This window comes from Phoxinus phoxinus, assembly GCF_949152265.1.
Source record: "Phoxinus phoxinus genome assembly, chromosome: 23".
Lineage (NCBI taxonomy): Eukaryota > Metazoa > Chordata > Actinopteri > Cypriniformes > Leuciscidae > Phoxinus > Phoxinus phoxinus.
The window spans coordinates 18,909,068-18,930,249 of NC_136898.1; the positions used below are offsets into that span (position 1 = coordinate 18,909,068).

The 21,182-nt window shown below is 38.1% G+C and overlaps 1 protein-coding gene across 2 annotated transcripts in view; it reads right to left on the minus strand.

The window, feature by feature from the left end:
- Positions 1-394: 394 nt before the first annotated feature.
- LOC306991193 (protein unc-13 homolog B-like) overlaps positions 395-21,182 on the minus strand; it is a 91,550-nt gene continuing 70,762 nt past the window's right edge. Inside the window, exons 22-42 of one of the 2 annotated variants that reach the window (XM_079598826.1) lie at positions 19,553-19,621; positions 19,370-19,459; positions 19,116-19,256; positions 18,076-18,206; positions 17,901-17,986; positions 17,634-17,760; positions 16,963-17,059; positions 16,466-16,609; positions 15,881-15,958; positions 14,919-14,996; positions 9,988-10,008; positions 9,603-9,691; positions 9,004-9,150; positions 8,797-8,920; positions 8,516-8,566; positions 7,020-7,097; positions 6,794-6,941; positions 6,271-6,327; positions 5,549-5,641; positions 5,293-5,452; positions 395-855 (exon numbers count right to left, since the gene is read on the minus strand). In XM_079598826.1, coding sequence (XP_079454952.1) covers positions 570-855; positions 5,293-5,452; positions 5,549-5,641; positions 6,271-6,327; positions 6,794-6,941; positions 7,020-7,097; positions 8,516-8,566; positions 8,797-8,920; positions 9,004-9,150; positions 9,603-9,691; positions 9,988-10,008; positions 14,919-14,996; positions 15,881-15,958; positions 16,466-16,609; positions 16,963-17,059; positions 17,634-17,760; positions 17,901-17,986; positions 18,076-18,206; positions 19,116-19,256; positions 19,370-19,459; positions 19,553-19,621 — 2,295 coding nt within the window. In that variant the 3' untranslated portion in view covers positions 395-569. The remainder of the gene's footprint in view (positions 856-5,292; positions 5,453-5,548; positions 5,642-6,270; positions 6,328-6,793; positions 6,942-7,019; positions 7,098-8,515; positions 8,567-8,796; positions 8,921-9,003; positions 9,151-9,602; positions 9,692-9,987; positions 10,009-14,918; positions 14,997-15,880; positions 15,959-16,465; positions 16,610-16,962; positions 17,060-17,633; positions 17,761-17,900; positions 17,987-18,075; positions 18,207-19,115; positions 19,257-19,369; positions 19,460-19,552; positions 19,622-21,182) is intronic. The other variant, XM_079598827.1, reaches the window with a different exon arrangement.

The window sequence follows — 21,182 nt, forward strand, 5'->3', positions numbered from 1 at the left end:
AAAAATGATGCCAATGTCAAAACAGTCCTATACAGGATTCATTTTATAAATGTAAAATTCTACAAATGTAATAATTTCAAATTTTTATATTATATATAATTGTATGTTTTGGGGTAAATGTGGTCCGTTTTCATTAAATTCACTTAAATACATATTTCTAAAAAAAATATCTAATGGACAACAAACATGATTAGGTAAAAGTTAGGCACAATACAACCCAGTACAGTATGTCCATCCATCACAGTCTCGTTTTTCATCAAATATGGCATCTACCCTGACTAGTCCATTGCTAGTTTGTCAGTGGCTTGGTGTGTGAGTGTTTCTCATTGTATATCAACATATGGAAAAAACAAAGTCTTTCTTCTTTTTATCAGGATGACTCCCCATTCACTTTCATAAAATGTCACATGGCCGCTGAAAGCCCTTCTCTGTGGTACACCGGTGTGTGTCAGTGAGCAGCGAAAACATTGATGTGGACACAGAAGGGTGACAGTGTTGAAATCCAGCCTTTGTTTATCCGTCAATAACTAAACGAGTTTCAGATTGTCTTCGGCTGTCAAAGAACGTCCTCACCTCCCCTCCTCGGCCGAGCGGGTCTCGGACTTGAGTTTCACGAACTCTTTGGCCACCTCGTCACCCGAGCGCTGGGAGAGGATGCGCATGACGGTGAGGCCCGTGTCGTCGATGTGTACCCGTGGACCCAGCGGACACCAGCAGGCGCAGCTGGCCCTCGGTGCGACATCACGCAACTGTACGACGGCGATACCAACCACACGGTCTGCACGGCCGAAGCAGTAGTCCTTCACACACACCTGCAGCTCGTAACACTCCGGACCATCCTCGTTCCCAAGAATACTGCAGACAGAGAGGGGGAATTCATTATTTACTTGTTACACAGTTCAGTGCATACAGTCAGATAACAAATACAGTGAGTCACAGGCGATTCACACTCCAATCCAGAAGGGGGCGCGCGGTAATGCAACGCTTTTTGCTAACAGTCACAACAGGGAAAAGCGCAGAAGAAGAACAATGACTTGGGCCCTGTCCCAAATGGCGCACTTGATGTGGACTTTCGGTCTCGTGGACTTAAATTGCGCGTGCTCGCTGAGTCTACGAGTCCGTAGACCGTCCCATTCATCATTGTAACGCTCTGAAGTGTGCTCAGCAGCGCCCCCTTTGTACCCTTGAAGCGGTCTTCCGCGAAGCCCGCATGGATGCAGGCTTCACGCACTTTAACTACCCAGGAATCCTTGCGAATTTGCGAAAGGCCAATCAGACAACGAATGGGAGGAGCTTTCGCTCACGTTAACATGGATGAGAAGAAAATATTTAAGTGTAAATATCATTATTTTTATAACCTATGTGTACATTTTACCAGTTATTACCTACAGTTTATACAAACATATGGTCATCAACAAGCGGTTGATGTCTCAAACATAAATATAAATATATATTTATATTTAAAAACATAAATAGCGCACTGAATAATAGGCTACGATCGCATTATGATTCATTAAATAAATATAACCGAATGTCAGGGCTTTACTGAGTCATATGTAAATGTAGAAATATAATATTTAAACAACAACCGGACAGTCTTCCTATTTCCGGCGTGGCGATCGAGTCTGTCCCATAAATACCTCTCAATGCACCCTCGTGGACTCGTGCCAAGGGCCCTATAAGTCTGCACTACATGACGTCACCAAAGTGTGGACTCTGAGGAAGTCCACAAGTCCGGAGTGTGCCATTTGGGACAGGGCAATGGGCACTTGAAAACAAAGTCCACTAGATTGCGCGCATGTGCCGAATGCGTCTTTCTGCGCTCACGGACAAAGGAGTTTACTTTGAAAGGCTCCTATTTGAGTATAGGAGGGTTGGGCTTTGGGATGGATGTCACTTTGGAACAAATTGTAACACTCCTAATGCACAAATTATATTTTTCATTATTCTATTTATTTTGTACTTTTATAACACAACATGCTTTTCAGTTTTGTAGCTGATTGTGGCCAAATACCTATTGATTTTATCAGCCCTGCAACACAATATGAGCTATGCAAGAGTGGTCTGTAGTGTTTACTGCTTGGTACAGTACAGCCTCCTGTAGTGTATTAAGCACTAACTACCTCAAGGCCGCTAGGTGGAACATTTGCACTACTGTTCGTTCAAAAGAAATGAAAAGAAACCTAGCATTGTGGATTTTAGTTTAGGATTTAACACTTTAGTTTAGGGTCCAATTCTATGAACTATTCTGCATTACCATATTCTACATCCCTAATCCTACACAATACCTAAACTTAACAACCTTACTAACTAATAATAAGCAGTGATTAGGAGTTTTTTTTAGGCAAAAGTCATATTTGGACATGAGCTAAAGTGTGACCATTTTTCCTATTGTACCAAATTCGTATCAAAACGTACCATCCATCCACACTTCTATCCACTCATCCACTCATCCATCCATCCATCCATCCATCCATCCATCCATCCATCCATCCATCCATCCATCCATCCATCCATCCATCCACTCATTCATCCATCCATCCACTCATTCATCCATCCATCCATCCATCAATTCACGTTTGTTGCCCCTCTGATAAACCTGCTAATGATTTTAAGGCACTTTTAGATTCATTGGACCTTACCCAGTCCATATCCCGTCCCACTCATAGGTTAGGTCATACCCTTGACCTTAGAACTGTGAGGTTCTGGATTTTCCCATTTCTGACCACTCTCTCATACGGTTTGACATCTGTGCTGTTCCTCCTGCTCCCTCATCCACTGCCCCCCATCGTCGTCGCATTATTACTCCATCTACAGTCGATAACTTTGTTGCTGCCTTCTCTGTTTCTGACATCGTCTCCACTGCTGAACTGGCATCGCCTCTATGTCCTGACCTTCTTCTCTGCTCCTTCCACACCATCTGCTCCCAGATTATGGACTCTGTTGCGCCCTACAAGGTAAAGACCACCAAAGGTCCATCGGACCCCTGGCTCAATGATTCAACTTGGGCCCTCAGGCGCCAGTGTAGACAGGCTGAGCGTAAATGGAAGAAGGATAGGCTGCAGGTGTCACTGGAGATGTTTAGAGACAGTCTTGCCACCTATCAGAGAGCAGTGACGGAAGCTAAAAGACAGTACCTTTCTAATCTCATCAATAGCAATAGCCACCGCCCTGGAATCCTGCTTAGCACTATTAATTCTGTCATTAATCCGGTGTCTGTTGTTTTGAATGATGTATCAGAAAATACATGCAATGCATTCAAACAACACTTTTTGGACAAGGTTTCATCTGTTAGGCAAACTATCACACAAGCTCCTGCTGTTGTCCGGTTTCAGGTCCAGACATAGCACTGAATCAGCGCTACTGAGGGTCCATGATGACATCCTTGGAGCTCTGGATAGTAAAAGCTCTGTGGTTTTGGTACTACTGGACCTTACCGCTGCATTTGACACCGTGGATCATTCCATCCTCATCTCCCGTCTTCAACATTTTGTTGGTTTGCAGGGCGCAGTGCTCAAGTGGTTCTCCTCATATCTCACTAACAGAACTTTTTCAGTAATGCTTGACGACTTTTCCTCCTCATCTGCCCCTCTGTCATCCGGTGTGCCTCAAGGATCCATTCTCGGTCCTGTTCTGTTCTCTCTCTATATGCTGCCACTTGGACAACTCATCTCCAATCACAACGTTCATTTTCATTTCTATGCAGACGACCTCCAGATCTACCTTCCTGTGATTCTGAACAATCGTTCTGCGCTGGACCCCCTTTATAACTGCCTTAAGGACATTAAGCAGTGGCTTTCCCAGAATTTCCTTCATTTGAATGAAGGAAAGACGGAGTACATCCTGTTCAGCCCTGACTCACCCAATAGTTCTTTCAGTTTTGGTCCTCTTACACCTCAGTTTGCACCCACTGTGCGTAACTTGGGTGTTATTTTTGACAAAAATTTGCAGTACGACAAACAGATTAGTGCAGTTGTTAAGGCGAGCTTTTACCAGCTAAGGCTTCTCAGTAAGGTCAAACCATTCTTGTCCCGAGCTGACCTTGAAAAAGTCATTCATGCCTTTATCAGCTCGAGGATAGACTACTGTAATGCCCTCTACACTGGACTTAATCAATCACTTCTTAATCGGCTTCAACTGGTTCAAAACGCGGCAGCACGTCTCCTCACCAACACCTCCAAACGCTCGCACATCACCCCCGTCCTCCGCTCGCTCCACTGGCTCCCAATACGGTTTAGGGTGGAGTATAAGGTCCTGCTGTTCGTGTTCAAGGCCATCAATGGTCTGGCCCCGGTCTACCTCGCCGATTAAGTAACGGTCTATCATCCACCCAGAACTCTCCGCTCATCTGAACACATCTCTCTGGTCATTCCAAAATTTAAATATAAAAAGTTTGGAGGCCGGTCATTTGCTGTCCAGGGCCCTAATCTGTGGAACGCTTTACCAACACTTCTACGAAGCATCACCGTGTTGAGTGTTTTTAAATCGCAGTTGAAAACTCATCTGTTCAGACAAGCTTTTAACACGTAACCTCCGACTCTGGCTAATATTTGTGTTTTGTTTTTTCCCGTTTTTATGTTGTCTATTGATGTTTTTATTGGAAAGCGCCTTGTGCACCTTTTGGCTGTTGTAAGGCGCTATAAAAAAATAAAATTTGATTGATTGATTGATTGATTGATCCACTCATTCATCCATCCATCCACTCATTCATCCATCCATCCATCCACTCATTCATCCATCCACTCATTCATCCATCCATCCATCCACTCATTCATCCATCCATCCATCCATCCACTCATTCATTCATCCATCCATCCATCCACTCATTCATCCATCCATCCACTCATTCATCCATCCATCCATCCACTCATTTATCCATCCATCCACTCATTCATCCGTCCATCCATCCATCCACTCATTCATCCATCCATCCATCCATCCATTCATTAATCCATTCATCCAACCATCCACTCATTCATCCATCCATCCATCCATCCACACTTATATTCATCCATCCACACTTCTATCCATCCATCCATTCATCTACACTTCTATCTATCCATCTATAATCCATCCATCCATCTACACTTCTATCTATCCATCTATAATCCATCCATCCATCTACTCTTCTATCTATCCATCTATAATCCATCCATCCATACATACATACATACATGTGAAAGAGAGAGATGCATCCATTTTGTGGTCTCATTTAATTCCTCACGCATCATTGTTTACTGTACCGTTGTTCATTAATCTAATTTGTCCTGAATGACTAGGTTTTGCACTCACAAATGGAAGGTCTCGTTGAATTTGGGCGCCCAGCTGTTGTTCTTTGATTTGGTGGTGAACCTGCGCTTCTTGTCGCTGAGATGAGGGCCGATCATGGTGGCCTCCACAAACGGCCGAAACATCCCAGACGTCTGCCACTTCAGATCGTTTGCAGCCACAACTAGACACAGAAAAATGTAATTCCGCCATCAGACAATACACTTGTGGAACAGAAAACAAGCCCACTTAAAACAGATAAAAATGCAGTAAGACATACCTTTAACTGTAACTTTATGCTCTCCTGTGCCCGGGTGAGTAAAGAGGTCGATCTGTATGGATACTTCCCCTACTGGTTTATCAACTCCTGAGCCTAAACACACAGATATATTTACTTAGTTATCTAAATGGGGATCATATAGACTTCTGCTTTTTTATATATTGAGAAGTTATAAATACTATAACCTAACCAGAAAGAAAGAAAATCTGTTAAAATTCTGTCTCAGAAAACCCTCAATTATACCCAAAATGAGGTTCTGTCAGGTTTAGCTCACTTTGGAGTACCAAATTAGGGTTAAGTAGGGTTAAGTTAGGGTTAAGACACACACACACAGAAACAAAGGCCTCACATGCACGGTGGAGGAGATTTTAAAGGGGTCATCGGATGCCCATTTTCCACAAATTGGTATGATTGATGATGTAAAGTTTGTAATGTACTTTGGTTAAAATTTCTCAATGGTTGTGTAAAACAACACCCTTTTTAATTGTCTCTTTAAATGATAATGAGCAACTGCTCACCCCACCCCTCTCTTCCATGGGGGGTGTCGAATGGCTGAGGGCAGAAATATGCTAATACGGGACAGTCCGTCAGTGGTTGTGGGCGGAGCATGAGCAATATGACATCATAGTGCTCAAAAAATGAACCCAAAACAAATGTAGGAACGGATCTGGAGAAACGGGCTGTGAGGGTATTCAGGTCTCAGGGAGTCTGTGGTGACCTACCCTTGGAGGGCTGCATTTTCTCACTAGGTGTTATCCTCATACCCTTCCCATTATGCACTTGGGGCAGACACAGGCAGAAGCAGCAGTGAAAGAGACAACGATCAAAAGCAAAGCATTAACAACAAGAACAACAACAGAGAAACATGGACAGTAGCCACATTAAGCAGTGAGAGACAGATAAAGCTTGACGAGAGCAAGAGGTTTCTGTATTCAAACGAGTCCCGTCTACAGTTATCCACAGCTCAATACTGACACCTAGTGAAGCATTGCTTAAACTAATCTTTAAGATATCAAAATATATGAATTGGAGGATATGTGAGAGTGATCAGTGACGTTATATCACTAAATGGAAAAAACAGTGTGAACTTTTATGTTCCACGGAAGTAAGTCAGTCTTACAGGTTTGAACAGGCTTGGAACAACATGCGCAAATGATGACTGAATTGTCATACTATTGCTTTAAAATTGATATTATGATGCTATATTTATGAAAAAAGTGTGGATGTGTTACTATATGCGTTTACCTTGAGCATGCTGAGAAGTAACGAAGGTCTTGATGAGTGTGTCGGTGGTCTGGGTATAGAGGGACAGTGCATGTCTCAGTGAGGACAGTTCAGGACTCTTCTCCAGGAAGGCCTTCTTCAGTCCATTTCCTCCAGCATGGAAGTATTGCTACGGAGGATAACCAAAGATTAATTTTGAAAACAACATGGAACTTTGCAGCTGTTTTAAAGAAAACATAATTTATACCTTTATGGTATCGAGGGCCACGTCCATGACCGCGCACTGCTTGGGCGTCAGGCTTTTTGCGTCACCAGACATGTGATCCTGCAGAGGCAAAAACTGTTTAAAAAAAAAAACACAATACAAAAAACAAACTCTGACGCAAACCAAAACTCTACAACTGTTTCCTTATCATCACCTCAATGGACAGGAGTATCTGAACCCTGAATAGATGTCATTGACTAGAGGCGGTAATGTTTTAATGTTTCTGGATTTCTGACATCAGAAACCTATGGAAACCCGTTTCTGCCTCAGTGTAAATAATTATAATAATAATTGTTAATACAGTTGGAATTTTGAGAAATAAAGTTGCAACTGTGAGATGTAAAGGTCACATTGTAGCATATAAAGTCACAATTACAAGAAGAAAAACACAATTACAAGAAATAAAGTTGTGTTGACAAGAAATAAAGAAAGTTGTAAATAAAATTGCAATTGTGATATGCAAGGTCACGTTGTCGCATATAAAGTCACAGTTACAAGAAGAAAAACACAATTACAAGAAATAAAGTTGCAATGACTAGAAATGAAGTTGCAATTACAAGAAGATTTGCGAAATGTAAGGTCACAATGTGGTTATTTATATGACCACAAATACAGGAAATAAAATGTAAAAATTACAAGAACAAAAATGAACTGCCAGTGCATAGCATTTCTTTTTTTTTAACTGAGCTCAGTTTTTTTAACTGAGTTAGTTGATGAAAACGTGATGCAATGCATTTAATGCCTCAGATACGGACGTTTCCTAATGACTGAAAAAACACAAATCTCCGACATTCACTGGTGAAAAACATTGTAACTCCATTTGAGCTTGGTTTTGGTCAAATACTAATAATATAATGACACATGCAAGTGTCAGACCACAAATGAAGCCACAAATGTTGGACAACATGGTGTTTAATTATTTGTAAAAAAATATTTTTTATTTATTTCCTGAATAGTAGTGGTCCTACACTAACCTGCAATTTTCACTGGTTTGAAAACACACACCATGCTGGATATTACCTGCCATTCGTTTTCACTTAATTGTAATGCTTAAACGGTAAGTGACATTTCCTTGGAAAAACTCCTGAGATCCAAAAGCTAATGTCAGCGACTATGATGACTTGACAACTGAGCGCGGGTATTTCACTCACGCTGGAAGTCACACTGTCACATTTGCATAGGCCGTACTATTTTAATTCATGATTGGTTGACTGCCAAATTAAAATATTAAACAGAACGCTAAGATAACATTATTAACCAGTTAATGGTCATTTTAAATAAGCGTTTCTGTTCAGAAGGATTAAACCTGATCTCGTTTTTGTTTTTTCTTACGTTCCGGTTAAAAGTTTGTTTGTTTTCGAGCCCTGACCAGGATACAGAAACAATTTAAATTGAGACTCTTCATCTATATTCTCTTCCTGAACTCAGAGCTGGTTAAAAGAGATCATAGTCCGGATTAAACAAGCCTAGAGCGGTACCTTGAGTTTGGAGAGATGACCCAGTTCTTTAGCCGCTGAAAATATCATTCCCTGCCAGAAAGAGAAAAAGTGTTACAGCATTGTGTTTGTGGAAATCTTTACATGGAAAACAGGGATTTTGCATGTTAACATTTTACTTTTTAAGACGATGATAATATTAGATAATACGACTGGCTCTTAAAATTAAGCATTTAGGGTCCATCTAACATTTTTTGGCTAACTAAATCACTTGATTTAGACAGCAGTGTCTGGAAAAAGTGTGAGTCTCTTGCAGGTCTTACGAAGGTGTCATTGCCCTGAGGAAGGATGATGGTCTTCTCAAGACTGTTCATCACGATCCTCCACAGCTCCTTCAGCACTCTCTTCAGCACAGTTTTCTCACACACCGAGGCAAACAGCATCAAACTGTTCACAAATACACACAGGTCAGGGCAGGCTTCAGGTACACTAATGGTAGTTTCTGTACAGGTGAGGAGTTTTTCACTGACTTTGCATCCAGGAAGTCCATCAGTGGCCGCAGCATGTTATCTGAGTCGGCCTCCACCTGGTTACGGCTGTCGGCGTTGACGGGACCTTTGATCTGGTACAGCAGACTGGACATCTGCCGCATACAGTCATCGATGCGGCTCTGGAAACTACAGAGGAAGATCAGAGTCTAGCATGAAGAAGACACGTGCTGGACTGCAAACGTGTGAAATTAATGTCTTTTTCATTTAAATCAATTAAGGACTTTTTAATCTTTACTCAACAAAGAGTGAAGATATAAAAAATATATAATAAATAGATATATCCATTTATTTATAATAATAGTTCTTATTAAGTTAAGTATTTATATCATGGTATTTGTTGCACTACATTTTGTTTATGCTTATTTGAACAAACCAATTCCATTGTATTACAGGTTTTGGTAACACTTTATTTTACATGTTACGTGTACTTACTATTGTAATAACATTAAAATATGCATAGTGCAACTAATCCTAAACTGAACCCTATTCCTAAACCTATAATTGTTTCTTAATATTACACCGTACTGTCTGTTTTCATGTTATTCACCCATGTGTATATATGATATTTAAACACTGACGTGTTTCCAAATGTGCTGCTCAGCTCGTCCAGGACGTTGTTCAGCTTGACCTGCAGATCATTCAGGATGTCACTGGCCTCGGTGTCCAGCTGCAGACACACACAGACAGCACGAGTTAGTTCAGTGACTCTCCAGCGTCACATCATTTCACCCGGTGCACAAACACCACTCTCATAACCCCCGATGCTTCACTGATGGTGTGGTGAAAAATAACATGGTTTACGGTGATGAATAGCCTGTGAAACTTCACACAGTCCCAGTGAGAGGAGAGGGGAAATGAAGAAACACAGAACTGGATTCCTCTATTGTATATGTGCTCCGTTTATGAGCTCTCAAACACGTACAAACACACGTGTACCATGACAGCACAGGCTGCGTAACCCACCTGTTTATTGCTGTACACCACCTTCAGAAAGAGCAAAGTAAAGGAACACGTTTAGCTCTCATTCATTTTGAACAATTATGTCATAACCACATAAATGAACTAGACTAATCAGCAGAATTGAAAAGGAGGGAGGGCTGATGGGTTAAATCATTCTGGTGAACTAGATTATATTACTATTACTAATATAATACTATTAGTATGTAATGTCTATAGCATGTAGTACTGCAGACTGGGACAACATATTTTTGTAGGCCAAAACCAAGAAATGAGTTCGCAGTTCAGCACTTCCGGTTCCATTGTCCTGAAGACACTGGGTAGTTTTGAGTTTTTGGTTAAATGCCTGAAATAAAGTCTGTGGTGAACACAAGCTCAATGTTTTTATTCTATGTGTGATTTTGAGGTTTCACATGTCTTGTAAAAGGCGGTTTCCAACAAGTGTCTGAATGGGACTCCAGAGGTTGTCAGGAACATTACACGTCATCACGCCGAACAGGTAAACTCATCTACTCACTATTCCGCTTTAACACACACATTGTGTTTATAATTGCACTCTTGCAAACTATTATAACACGTCCTTTCAGGGTTAGTTGTCGCGAGCTTAGGGATGGTGATGTTGAAGTCATGAGACCGTAGTTTAATCCGTTAATTGCCTAGGTTTAGTTTTTACTTTTGGTGATTGTATTTAACCATCTAAAATCATAAAAGGTTTGATTAATTGTGAAGATCATCATGGTGAACAAAACGTATAAGAATCACAAACTTTTGTTTTGCCACAGAGGTTATTACTTCAATAATCCAAAAGCCAATGGAAAAATACTATGGGTTTTTGTCGAGGGAACCAGGGAGATGCGAACTTTCAGGATTGGCCTAAAAATACATCATCACTGCAGCGCTCTATACTGCTGAACTCATGTTCGCCCAATCACGGGCAATCAAAGTCAGGGGAATTTGCATACGATAGTCCTATTGGCCCAAAATGCTGTTGCTGTAGCACAATCAACCAATCCCGAAATGATCAACACTTGCTCATGCTAATGCACAATCTCTCATTCTTTCAATGAAATTAAAGGTTATGTTGCTTGATTTCTGGACCAATAGGAAGGTTGAGACAAAATCTGGATATGTTAAGAGGATTGCTTGAATGAGCAAGTCTGTGCCTCACCTTCTGCTTCCTGTCAGCTTTCTCAGGCTTTTCATAGATATAAAGAGATGTTGTAGAATTAAGTACCAAGTGCAAATCAAGATGCATTTTTGAATGTGTAATATACAAAAAATAAAAACAAAATCAAGAAGCGACTCAAGGGACTCAATACACACCTTGTCCTCCGAGATCTCCGTCTATGGGCAAGGTTAAGAAAAAAATAGACTTTAATTGTCCACCTCTCATATAGAGATACAGTAAAACAATTACTGTGCTGTTTAGGGAGCAACACTAGGGTGATGGTTAAAAGAGTGAATATAATATATGATATTCCATTAGGCTCAATATGAAAACAGAATAAATAGGGGGGAAAATAATAATTTTTTTAGTTTTTTCAACAAATTATTTAGCCCACCTCAGGTTTTTAAATGAGGTGTGCAATTTTTGAACAGTTATGAAATTAATAAATTTTTAACATGAAATACATCAAGTGGTATAATACGTCTATTATTCAAAATATATAAATTGTAATTATAAACTACTGTTAAACATATTTTTGAAAAGTCTCTTATGCAAGTATGCATTTATTTGATCAAAAATACAGTAAAACAATATTGTGAACTTGTTTAAAATAACTTTTCTGTTTTAATATGTTAAAATGTAATTTATTGTGACGGCAAAGAATTTTCAGCATCATTACTCCAGTATTCAGAGTCACATGATCCTCCAGGAATCATTCTGATACACTGATTTGATGCTCAAGAAACATTTCTTATTATAAATGTTGAAAACAGTTGTGCTGCTTAATATTTTTGTGGAAATCATAATACATTTTTTTAAAGGATTCTTTTGAATAGACAGTTCACAAGAACAGTATTTATTTGAAATATAAAAGTTTTTTTAATGTTATAAACGTTTTAATTTTAATCAATTTTATGCATCCTTGCTAAATACAAGTATTAATTGGTTTCGAAAAAGATATTCGTACTGACCCCAAACTTTTGAACAGCAGTGTACATTACATACAAGCTGTTATATAAAGCCTGCTATTATTTATGCCTTTTTTTTTTTCATTTGAAATTTAGTCTGTAAATTCATATTGAGGGTTTGAGATGATCTTTGGTGGAGGGAGGGTATGAAGAGAATGTAATAAATTCCCCTACAAGACACATGAAGGTCACAGTGAGCCACTGTTAAAGGCTTCACGGGGGGAGGGGAGGGGCTGAGGCTCGGATGGGAGTTCACACACAGTTCAGACACGGGACAGCAGCGTGTCTGTGGGCTGGAACGGGGCACTTGGGAGATTGCTGGATTAAACGGACAATAACGGATGAAACACAACCATGAATCCAGCACGCATGATCCAATAACAAACCTCCTGTAACTCGTCCTCCTCATCCTCACTCTCTTCCAGCTGGGGACAGAAGCCAGATCATACAGTCAGAACTGAAGTACTGAAGCTAATGTGTGACGCCCATACAAATACAAGCTTCTCGTAATGTACCACCTTCCTAAGCAATGAGCTGTGGAGAAATCTGGCCAGCAGATGTCACTGCAGAGTAAACCTGAGATACATTTGATTTCTGAGATACACTATTTACATCTTGAAAAAAAGGAAATGGGTCAAGCTTCCTTCAGAACCACCTTATAAGCTCTGATATCACATGAGATATATATATATATATATATATATATATATATATGAGAGAGAGAGAGAGAGAGAGAGAGAGAGAGAGAGAGAGAGAGAAAGACAGAAAGATGTTTTTCTATTGTCAAGTAATTAATATATATCTCTAATAACGCGGAATCATTAAGCAATAAAGACCTGCCAAGAACACAAACATCTTACCATAATAAATAAATGAATAAATATTGTTTACTTATTTTTCAGTAAAAAAATATATTGATACACTATAAAAACCTAATAAATATACTTCAGAAGTAAAATTGGATAAGATATTAAAACATGTTTCAGAAAATATATTTGAAAATTAAATATGAGTTTCATTTTCACTGGCAAATAGTTTTTTTTTTAGCACAATTCTGACAAAAGCTAGTGATATTTATATTTAAAAACAACTTGACAATATAAATAAACTTTATATACTTTAATAAATCTTACATTTTTAATTAACTTCCAAGACATATTCTCTGAAAATATTCTCTTACTTTTATTTTACTTTTTTAGTAAAACTTTTTTTGACCTTACCCTAAGCCTAAGGATTTTAACCGAAAAACAAATGCATATTCAGAATTATTCACAGTTTTTGAAAACAACCAATGATAGACACTACATTGTCTTTTTTTTAAATAATAAATTATTTACAAAGAAAAAGGGAGCCATAAAACAAATGTACACTTAAGTCAACCACAACAATCTGAAACTGACTGAGATTTCTAAACGCTGCCGTACAACGAATCGAACAAACGTATAAAAAGCAAAAAGAAAATAAACCGATCAGCAATGTGGAGAGCTCGATGCCACTGTCTCATGCACAGAAACACAAGCAAGACTTCACTAATCCTTAACTACTCAGCCTGAGACCGGCTCACACTAATGCCACAACACACACACATGGGTTTCCATGATTTATGGGGACTCTCCATAGACATAATGATTTTTATACTGTACTATATTCTGCCCCCTGACCCTAAACCTATCCACCACCACAGAAAACATTCGACATTTTTACATTAAAAAACATTCTGGATGATTTATAAGCTATTTTACTCATGGGGACCAAAAAAAAGCCACACAAGGTAAAAAATGACTGGTATTACTATTTTTTTGTGGACAGTTGGTCCCCATAAAATAGGATTTACCAGGACCACACACACACACACACACACACAGGCTAACCTCAATCTCTCATCCACCCCAAATGAACACAACCAAACGCATTCTAAGCCATCTGATCCAACAGGATTCAAGACATCAGGCTTCTAATCAAGCACACGTTCCACACACAACACAAGCAACTACTCTACATTCAAAACTACAAATCTTTTCTAATATTAATTCTATGTTAATGGTTTTACTAGAATGGAGTATGGAAAAGTTGCCAGGACTGAAATTATTTATTAATATCTGGCAGAATCACATCTAGCCTACTTGTACCCACCTTGCCATCTTCCACATTTGCCTCAATAACCTGATTAATGACAGACGGAAAACAAGTGAAATGCCTTCAGGAGCACACATACAGATATGTGCATTTCGGGACACAACATTTCTGTGTACCCACCTCCTCCTCCTCCTCCACCTCATCCCCAGAGTCCACTTTTGAATCCATCTTTATTTAAAAAATATATATGTTAAATCACATGATTTATGCTATATATTTCTGAAGTCTGCTATCATGTTCAAACCGTCAGATTGACATTCACAACAGCTAAAACTAACACTACTCTACTAATTCTAGAGCGGTCTAGTCATACCCTGGCTTCCTCTGAGGCGATCTGATGAGGAAAGACACAAATGCTGCTTTAACATCAGCCAAAACTGTAATGAATGCAACACGAGCTAAATCTAATGATATTATCAAAGTAAAAAAATAACATCTGTGAAACACTTTGATATTTATATAATTCCTAAAAGGAACCTGTAAGCGAAACGTTGATTTTTATAAATGACAAGACGACAACGCTGCATCAAGCCCATGCGGATACACATGGGAAAGATTTCTCTTAATATGCAGGGAGAGAATACAGGCCCCTGATGTCCTCTGATGTCCCAGACAAATGACTCCTGTGCTTTAGGAAAGGTCACCTTTCTCTGCTGCTCTCCTACCTGTTTGGCACCCATAGATTCAAACATCTTCTCAAGCTGGACACGCAGCTGCTGGACATTATTCATCAAGACGCATGGCTGAGGACAAACAGAGAGACACAGACAGATTTATTAGAAGAAGAAAAAAAAAAATGCTTCAAATGCAAGCAAACAGAGGCAGACTAAATATTTTAATATCAACATGGATGTAAATAACTAACTTTTTTTTAATTTAACCTAAAATTAAAATGATCAATATAATGTAACTTCTATGATATTATACTTTATATATTTGATTCCATATATTTATATTCTATTAGTTACATTCTATTAGTAATTTGAATACTTATGCATTTAGGTTTAATAAAACATTTTGTATTATTTATTTAATTTTCTCAAATGTGAAATCTAAAATATGCACAAGTATTAAAATTACTTATATAATGTAATATTATATATTTGATTCCATATATTTATATTCTATTACATTATATAGGCTAAGTCATTTTAATACATATTTTAGATTTCACATTTGAGAAAATTAAATAAATAATATGAAATGTTTTACTTAACCTAAAATATGCATAAGTATTAAAACTACTTAGAATATAAATATATGGAATCAAATATATGATTAGTAATTTTAATACTTATGTGCATATTTTAGGTTAAATAAAACATTTCATATTATTTATTTAATTTTCTCAAATGTGAAATCTAAAATATGTATTAAAATGACTTATATAATGTAATAGAATATATGTATTATATTTATTTACAAATTAATAAGATACATACATTTAAATAAATAGATTTTTTTTAAAATAAATAAATCAAAACTGGTTTATAATTTAGTGACCATGTGATAATGGATAATCCAAAGGATGAATACTTTACAAATGAAAGAGCAGAGAGAGAGATGTATTAGAAAAGACAGCAAACTAACAGAAATGTCAATGTCAACTACCAAGAGAACAACTTACAATCTTCTCCTTATCACAATAGGACGGGAAGCTCTTCTTCAAAATGGCACTGTACTGCAGGAGGACTTTGTCAATGGTCTGTGAAGACAAAGGAATAAGAACCGAGCTTAACGTTTTTCAAAAGTCAAAATGTCTTGGTAATAGCATTACCAACCAAACAAATGAAAAAGCATTTCAGGAAATCTAGTAGAAGCTCTCTGGGGCCATCTCAGCGCTCGGCGCTCTGTGCCTGCTACCATAAAACTGCTGGACATCAGCCCAATAAACTCTCCACATGTCCCATAAACATTCTTGAGGGGACTATACATTTCTATCAGAGGCTTGGTCTGGGGACTGACTGAAGCTTAATGGAAAGGCCTGCATTAAGCGCTTTCATTTGATTACAACAGCATCTCATTCTTTCAGACAAATGTTTATGCACCATTGATATTCTTCATCTGCTCCGCACCAAGATGCCCTTTGGCTAAAAATGGGCCGTCTCTCAGAAATCGCAGATAATTCTAGAAACGAGATGATGCTCTGACAGTCGACGTTTGTTCTGACATGAATCTATTTGTAATCAGATTAGGAGGGACGCTGGTCCACCTTGGCGAAACGCCGGCTGTAGAGGGCCATGACTTTGGGGTCGGGACACTCCAGTTTCTTGATGATCTCAAAGCTCTGGTTGAGCTGGGTGAAGACGTCCACCACCGAGCAGGAGAAGAGAGCATGCTCTGACGTCTGCTGGAACTGTAGAGGAGATAGAAGCACGTCATTTAAATGCCATTTCCATTCAGTTTTGTGTCCAAATTTAACACTCGCCAATTGCTAAATGTCAAGGGCAAAGAACGATTACTGGACAATTTGAAAGATGTATCCCTCATTATGCAGACACAATCCAAGCAGGAAGAAACTCATTTCAATCTAAAATTACTCTGAAAATACTTGCATGTGGCAAAACTTTTGAACTCTTCAACAGTTTTGAAAGGCAAAACGACCGGATTGTGGGCGCAAGAGCGCCATAAAGCCCAAGAAACACTTCTGTGATAATTTGTGAAAGATAACAGGCTATTAGAGGGAAATTGCACTGAAAAACATCTTACTCCATCTTTTTTATCTCTCTCCAGGGCTCCATGCATGAACTCCATGGACACATCCTCGTTCTCATCCAGCCACTGCAGCACAAACTGCTGGAACCACCTGGAAAACAAAAGACATATAGCCAGATTTACAAACCGCCAGCGCAAACCGTTAAAAAACAGTAATCAATAACCGTTAAAAAAATCAGGATTTACTAAACATGCAGTGAAAAATGAGCGCTGAAAAGGCGCGGACAGTGTTATTTTTGCGGCTGAACTTATTGCATATGCATTTGTAGAAGTTTCCCTTTCAGATGCAAAATTTATGGGAGGAGAGTATTTAAATGAATCACACAAGGTGATTTTCTAAGGTTTGCGCTCGTTAATTTACTGGTGTTTGCGCCGATATTTAACGGCCAAAAAAAGCATGTCTTAAACCAGACGCTAATTTGCGCTGCTCTTGGTAGATTGCGTTGGTCATTATGGAAATTATCCGGCTGCATTAGTGTTGTTTAATTTGCGTGTCGTCAGTAGATCACGCGCAGAACTTTTCACTCCCATCGATGCCTTTGTGGAATTGCGCTGTCACTAATCTGCCCTGCTTAGTAAATCTGGCCCCTGATGTTAACAAATATCAAAAAATGCTTTTGCTTCTGAATGGGTTTGGTAGTTGAGATGATGAAGAGCTCACTCACGTCGGGTATTCAGGCACAACTCCTTTGAAGGCTGGCAAATCCTTCACATATTCGTTATACAGCCATTTGACCTTGAAGTGCAGGTTCATGTAGTCTGCGCTCTTACATAGTCGGTGTTTCTCATGTTCTATGGAGCAAGAATAATTGAATATGAACAACATTTGGTGGCTAAACAAAAAAAAAGGATGACACACGAGATTTTAGTTTGAAGTTTAAAGAAGTTAGTATCTCTGATTTACCAAATCATTGGACAGAACTGTTACTGACCTTCCATGGCGTATTTCATATCCTGAGAGAACTGATTCCACATGACCTCTGCACTCAACTTCCCAACGTTCAGTTCCTGAGGAAACCTGAGGAGAAACAGGAACAGATGGTCACATGATGGCAGGACAATAGAGTTAGATGAGGTGTATATATTCAGGTTTGCGTGCACACTCACTGGTTTAGGACAGGGGTGTAAGAGTTACGGTCCTCCTCAGTGATGGACACAATGAGGGTGATGAGTTTGGGCCAGAAGTCCAAGTTCTTGATGCTCGGGCCCTGATCTTCTGCAGTGCACTCGTCCTTATGCTGAAAAAAAAAAAAAAAAAAAAAAACATGAATCATTTGCATGGTAAAAGATAATTCATTATTACAATTGTTAATAATAACAATAGTTATTATATCAATTACATGTATCATGTCATTTTATGAACACAAGAAAAGTACACCCAATCCTTCTGTCGAAACACTGAGATAAAAATAAATTATCAAAACTGTAAATGTTTAATACATTTAAAATGTGGAAAATAAAAAAAGTCAATTTAAATTTCTAATTGTATTACATTAAAAGTCTAAATGTTTTAATGTTAAAAACTGTTGTTATTTTTTATTAAAACTACTAAAACAATGTTTTCACTCTTTTAAATAAAGCTGAAGTAAAGTAAAACACACATACGCACATAAATACAAAATATATATTATATATATACTTAAAAAATTAAAGAAAATTAAAAATATTGCTTTGGAAACTAACTGAAAAAAAAAATGAGTGCTAACATTAAAAACTAAAATAAATTCAATAAAAATAAAAAGCTAAATAGAATTTTTATATATATATATATATATATATAAATGACAAGAAAATAAAAAGACAAAAGAATATATATTTTATATATATTATATTTTATATTTAAATTATAAATACTATATTAGCATATACATAATACTTAAATACTTTATTCCATTCCATTTTGGTTTGTAGTGACTACAAGTAGTTTGTTGTTGATTTGCCCTGAAAAGTGTATACGTTGTGGCCGTTTTAAAATGGTTTGTTTGAACATCCTGACCAGATCTAAAGCAATGGTGTCAGTCTGGGCGATGTGTTTACTTATTTTTCAACACTGTTTGCCGATGCTAGTGGCAGAGAAATAGCACACTTCAGCTTTAAATCTTGAGAGTATGCATAACTGGTCGGTGGTAGAGGAGTGACTGTCTAACCGTGTCTCCAATTTGAGGATATTGCCGACTGTACAGCTCTTGACAGTTGTTGAAGATGTAGTCGTACGTGGAGTTGAGGCAGGCTTTGACACAGTCTCGCACAACCTGACTGGCTCTCGGGGGACTTTGCAGTTCCTGGACCTGTCCAGAGTAACATGGTAGAGAGTACATATAACTGACAAAATAAGCACTGATGGAAAATAGGCTTGAGAATCAAAAACTGGTTCTAATATTTTTTGCTTGTCATTCTTCACCTTCATTCTGAAGAAGGTGATGCTGGTCAGGAGGTCCACTGTAGATTTGAGGTCCTGTAAACGGTCCTTACTGCTCGCAGGGAAATTGTTCTGAGAAAGAGAAGAGACAAACACTGAGAATCACCATCTTATGAGCTAAAAATAGGTTGTAAATGAAAAAGCCAGTAAGTCCCCAAAACTCACTCGATACATTGAGAGGTCAATGCGCAGGGAATTGTGCAGCTGATCCAAGAGCTTGACAAACCTTTCTTTCTGTTAGAAGAGAAGAACGAAGCAAGATGTTCAGCCATCCAGGACATTGTCAGGAAATTAGGGATGCATCAATTTGAACATTTTGGCCGATACCAATAACTCTATATATATTAAAGCCAATAAATATTTTTTGTTTCAAAAATAAAAGCCATGTCACCATGAAAAGCCATGTCACCATTAAAAGCCATGTCCCAAGAACTTTAACATAAATAAAGCATATACAGTAGCCAAGTTTGAACGAGATGAGCTTGAGTAATTTATGATTTTGAGCCAACTACTATTGGCATTAACAAGCTTATTTTTCATCTGCAACTTAATGACATTAAACAACTGACACTGTTGTCTTGACACTATAATTCAACATAGGCTCGTTGGGAATACAGTCTCCTCCACCTATACAGTACTACATACAACTCAACGCAGTTTCCAGCCGACATGAACACTAGAGGCATTAAAACACAAACAACTTATTTTTTTTCAGAGAAGGGCAGATTATCGATTACTGTAAATAGTTCATAATTTGTAAACTAATACATTTTGATGTTTGCATCACATAAACAGCTGCATATATTTGGCTTTTCTGATGTAGTTAACTTGCTATGTATCTCTGATACAGCATTACACTTGAGATGCTCAGGTACGACTCCCGTGAAACACGAGTCATGATAAAAGAGCTCAAAGACTTGTAGAAGCAACCTAAAATGGCATGGTTGCTTCAGCAAATGTGTTTTATCTCACGTTTGCTTCTGTTTACACTATCGGGTATGTTTAGGGTTTTGTGTAGGTGGTATGTTGTTTACAAACGCGATAGAGTATTCTGTATAGTGCTATAATTACAACTTGCAATTAGCTGAAGTGTTCGATCCATAACGGTGATACTGAATTGTGTGTCCCATGGTACTTTCTTTATCTTGTATTGACAGACCAGCTAAGCAAAGACTGCCACAATAGACGCTTCCATTTTCAAAATGGTCTTTCGATTTCGTCTTTCAAATGTCCTGGTTGATGACTTGAACATGTTTAATGGTTTAGTGCTGACACATTAAAACTGTGAAATCTTTCTCAAAGTCAACTCCATCAATAAAATGCAGTAAAACAAGCAAACGCCAAATAGAAATGACGATTTTTGTTGTTGTTGCTTCTGTTCCATAACTTTGTCTACTTCCTCCTTCATTTAGAAGTATTATTTAGCATTAACACGGATTGGTCAAAAGTTGAACAGTTACCATCAAGCTTTACTTCTCACCTATCCTCTGTGGAAGCTTTGATAGAGCACAAGTGACCAGTTTTTGATTATGCAAAGGATGTTCCCTATTCACACCGAGTCAAGATTACACTGTTTTTAGTTTAGAGACAGTTAACATAAACATGCACTGTAAAAACTGTAAATACTATTTCAGTATTTCTATTTTAAAACTGTTATGTTTAATGCAATGTGTTACTTGCAGTTTATTTGTAATTGTTTTAATTAAATCCTACACTAAATTTCTTTCAGTGTACTTAAAGGTACAATATGTAAGAATTTTGTAATAAAATATCCAAAAAATCACTTGCACACTGT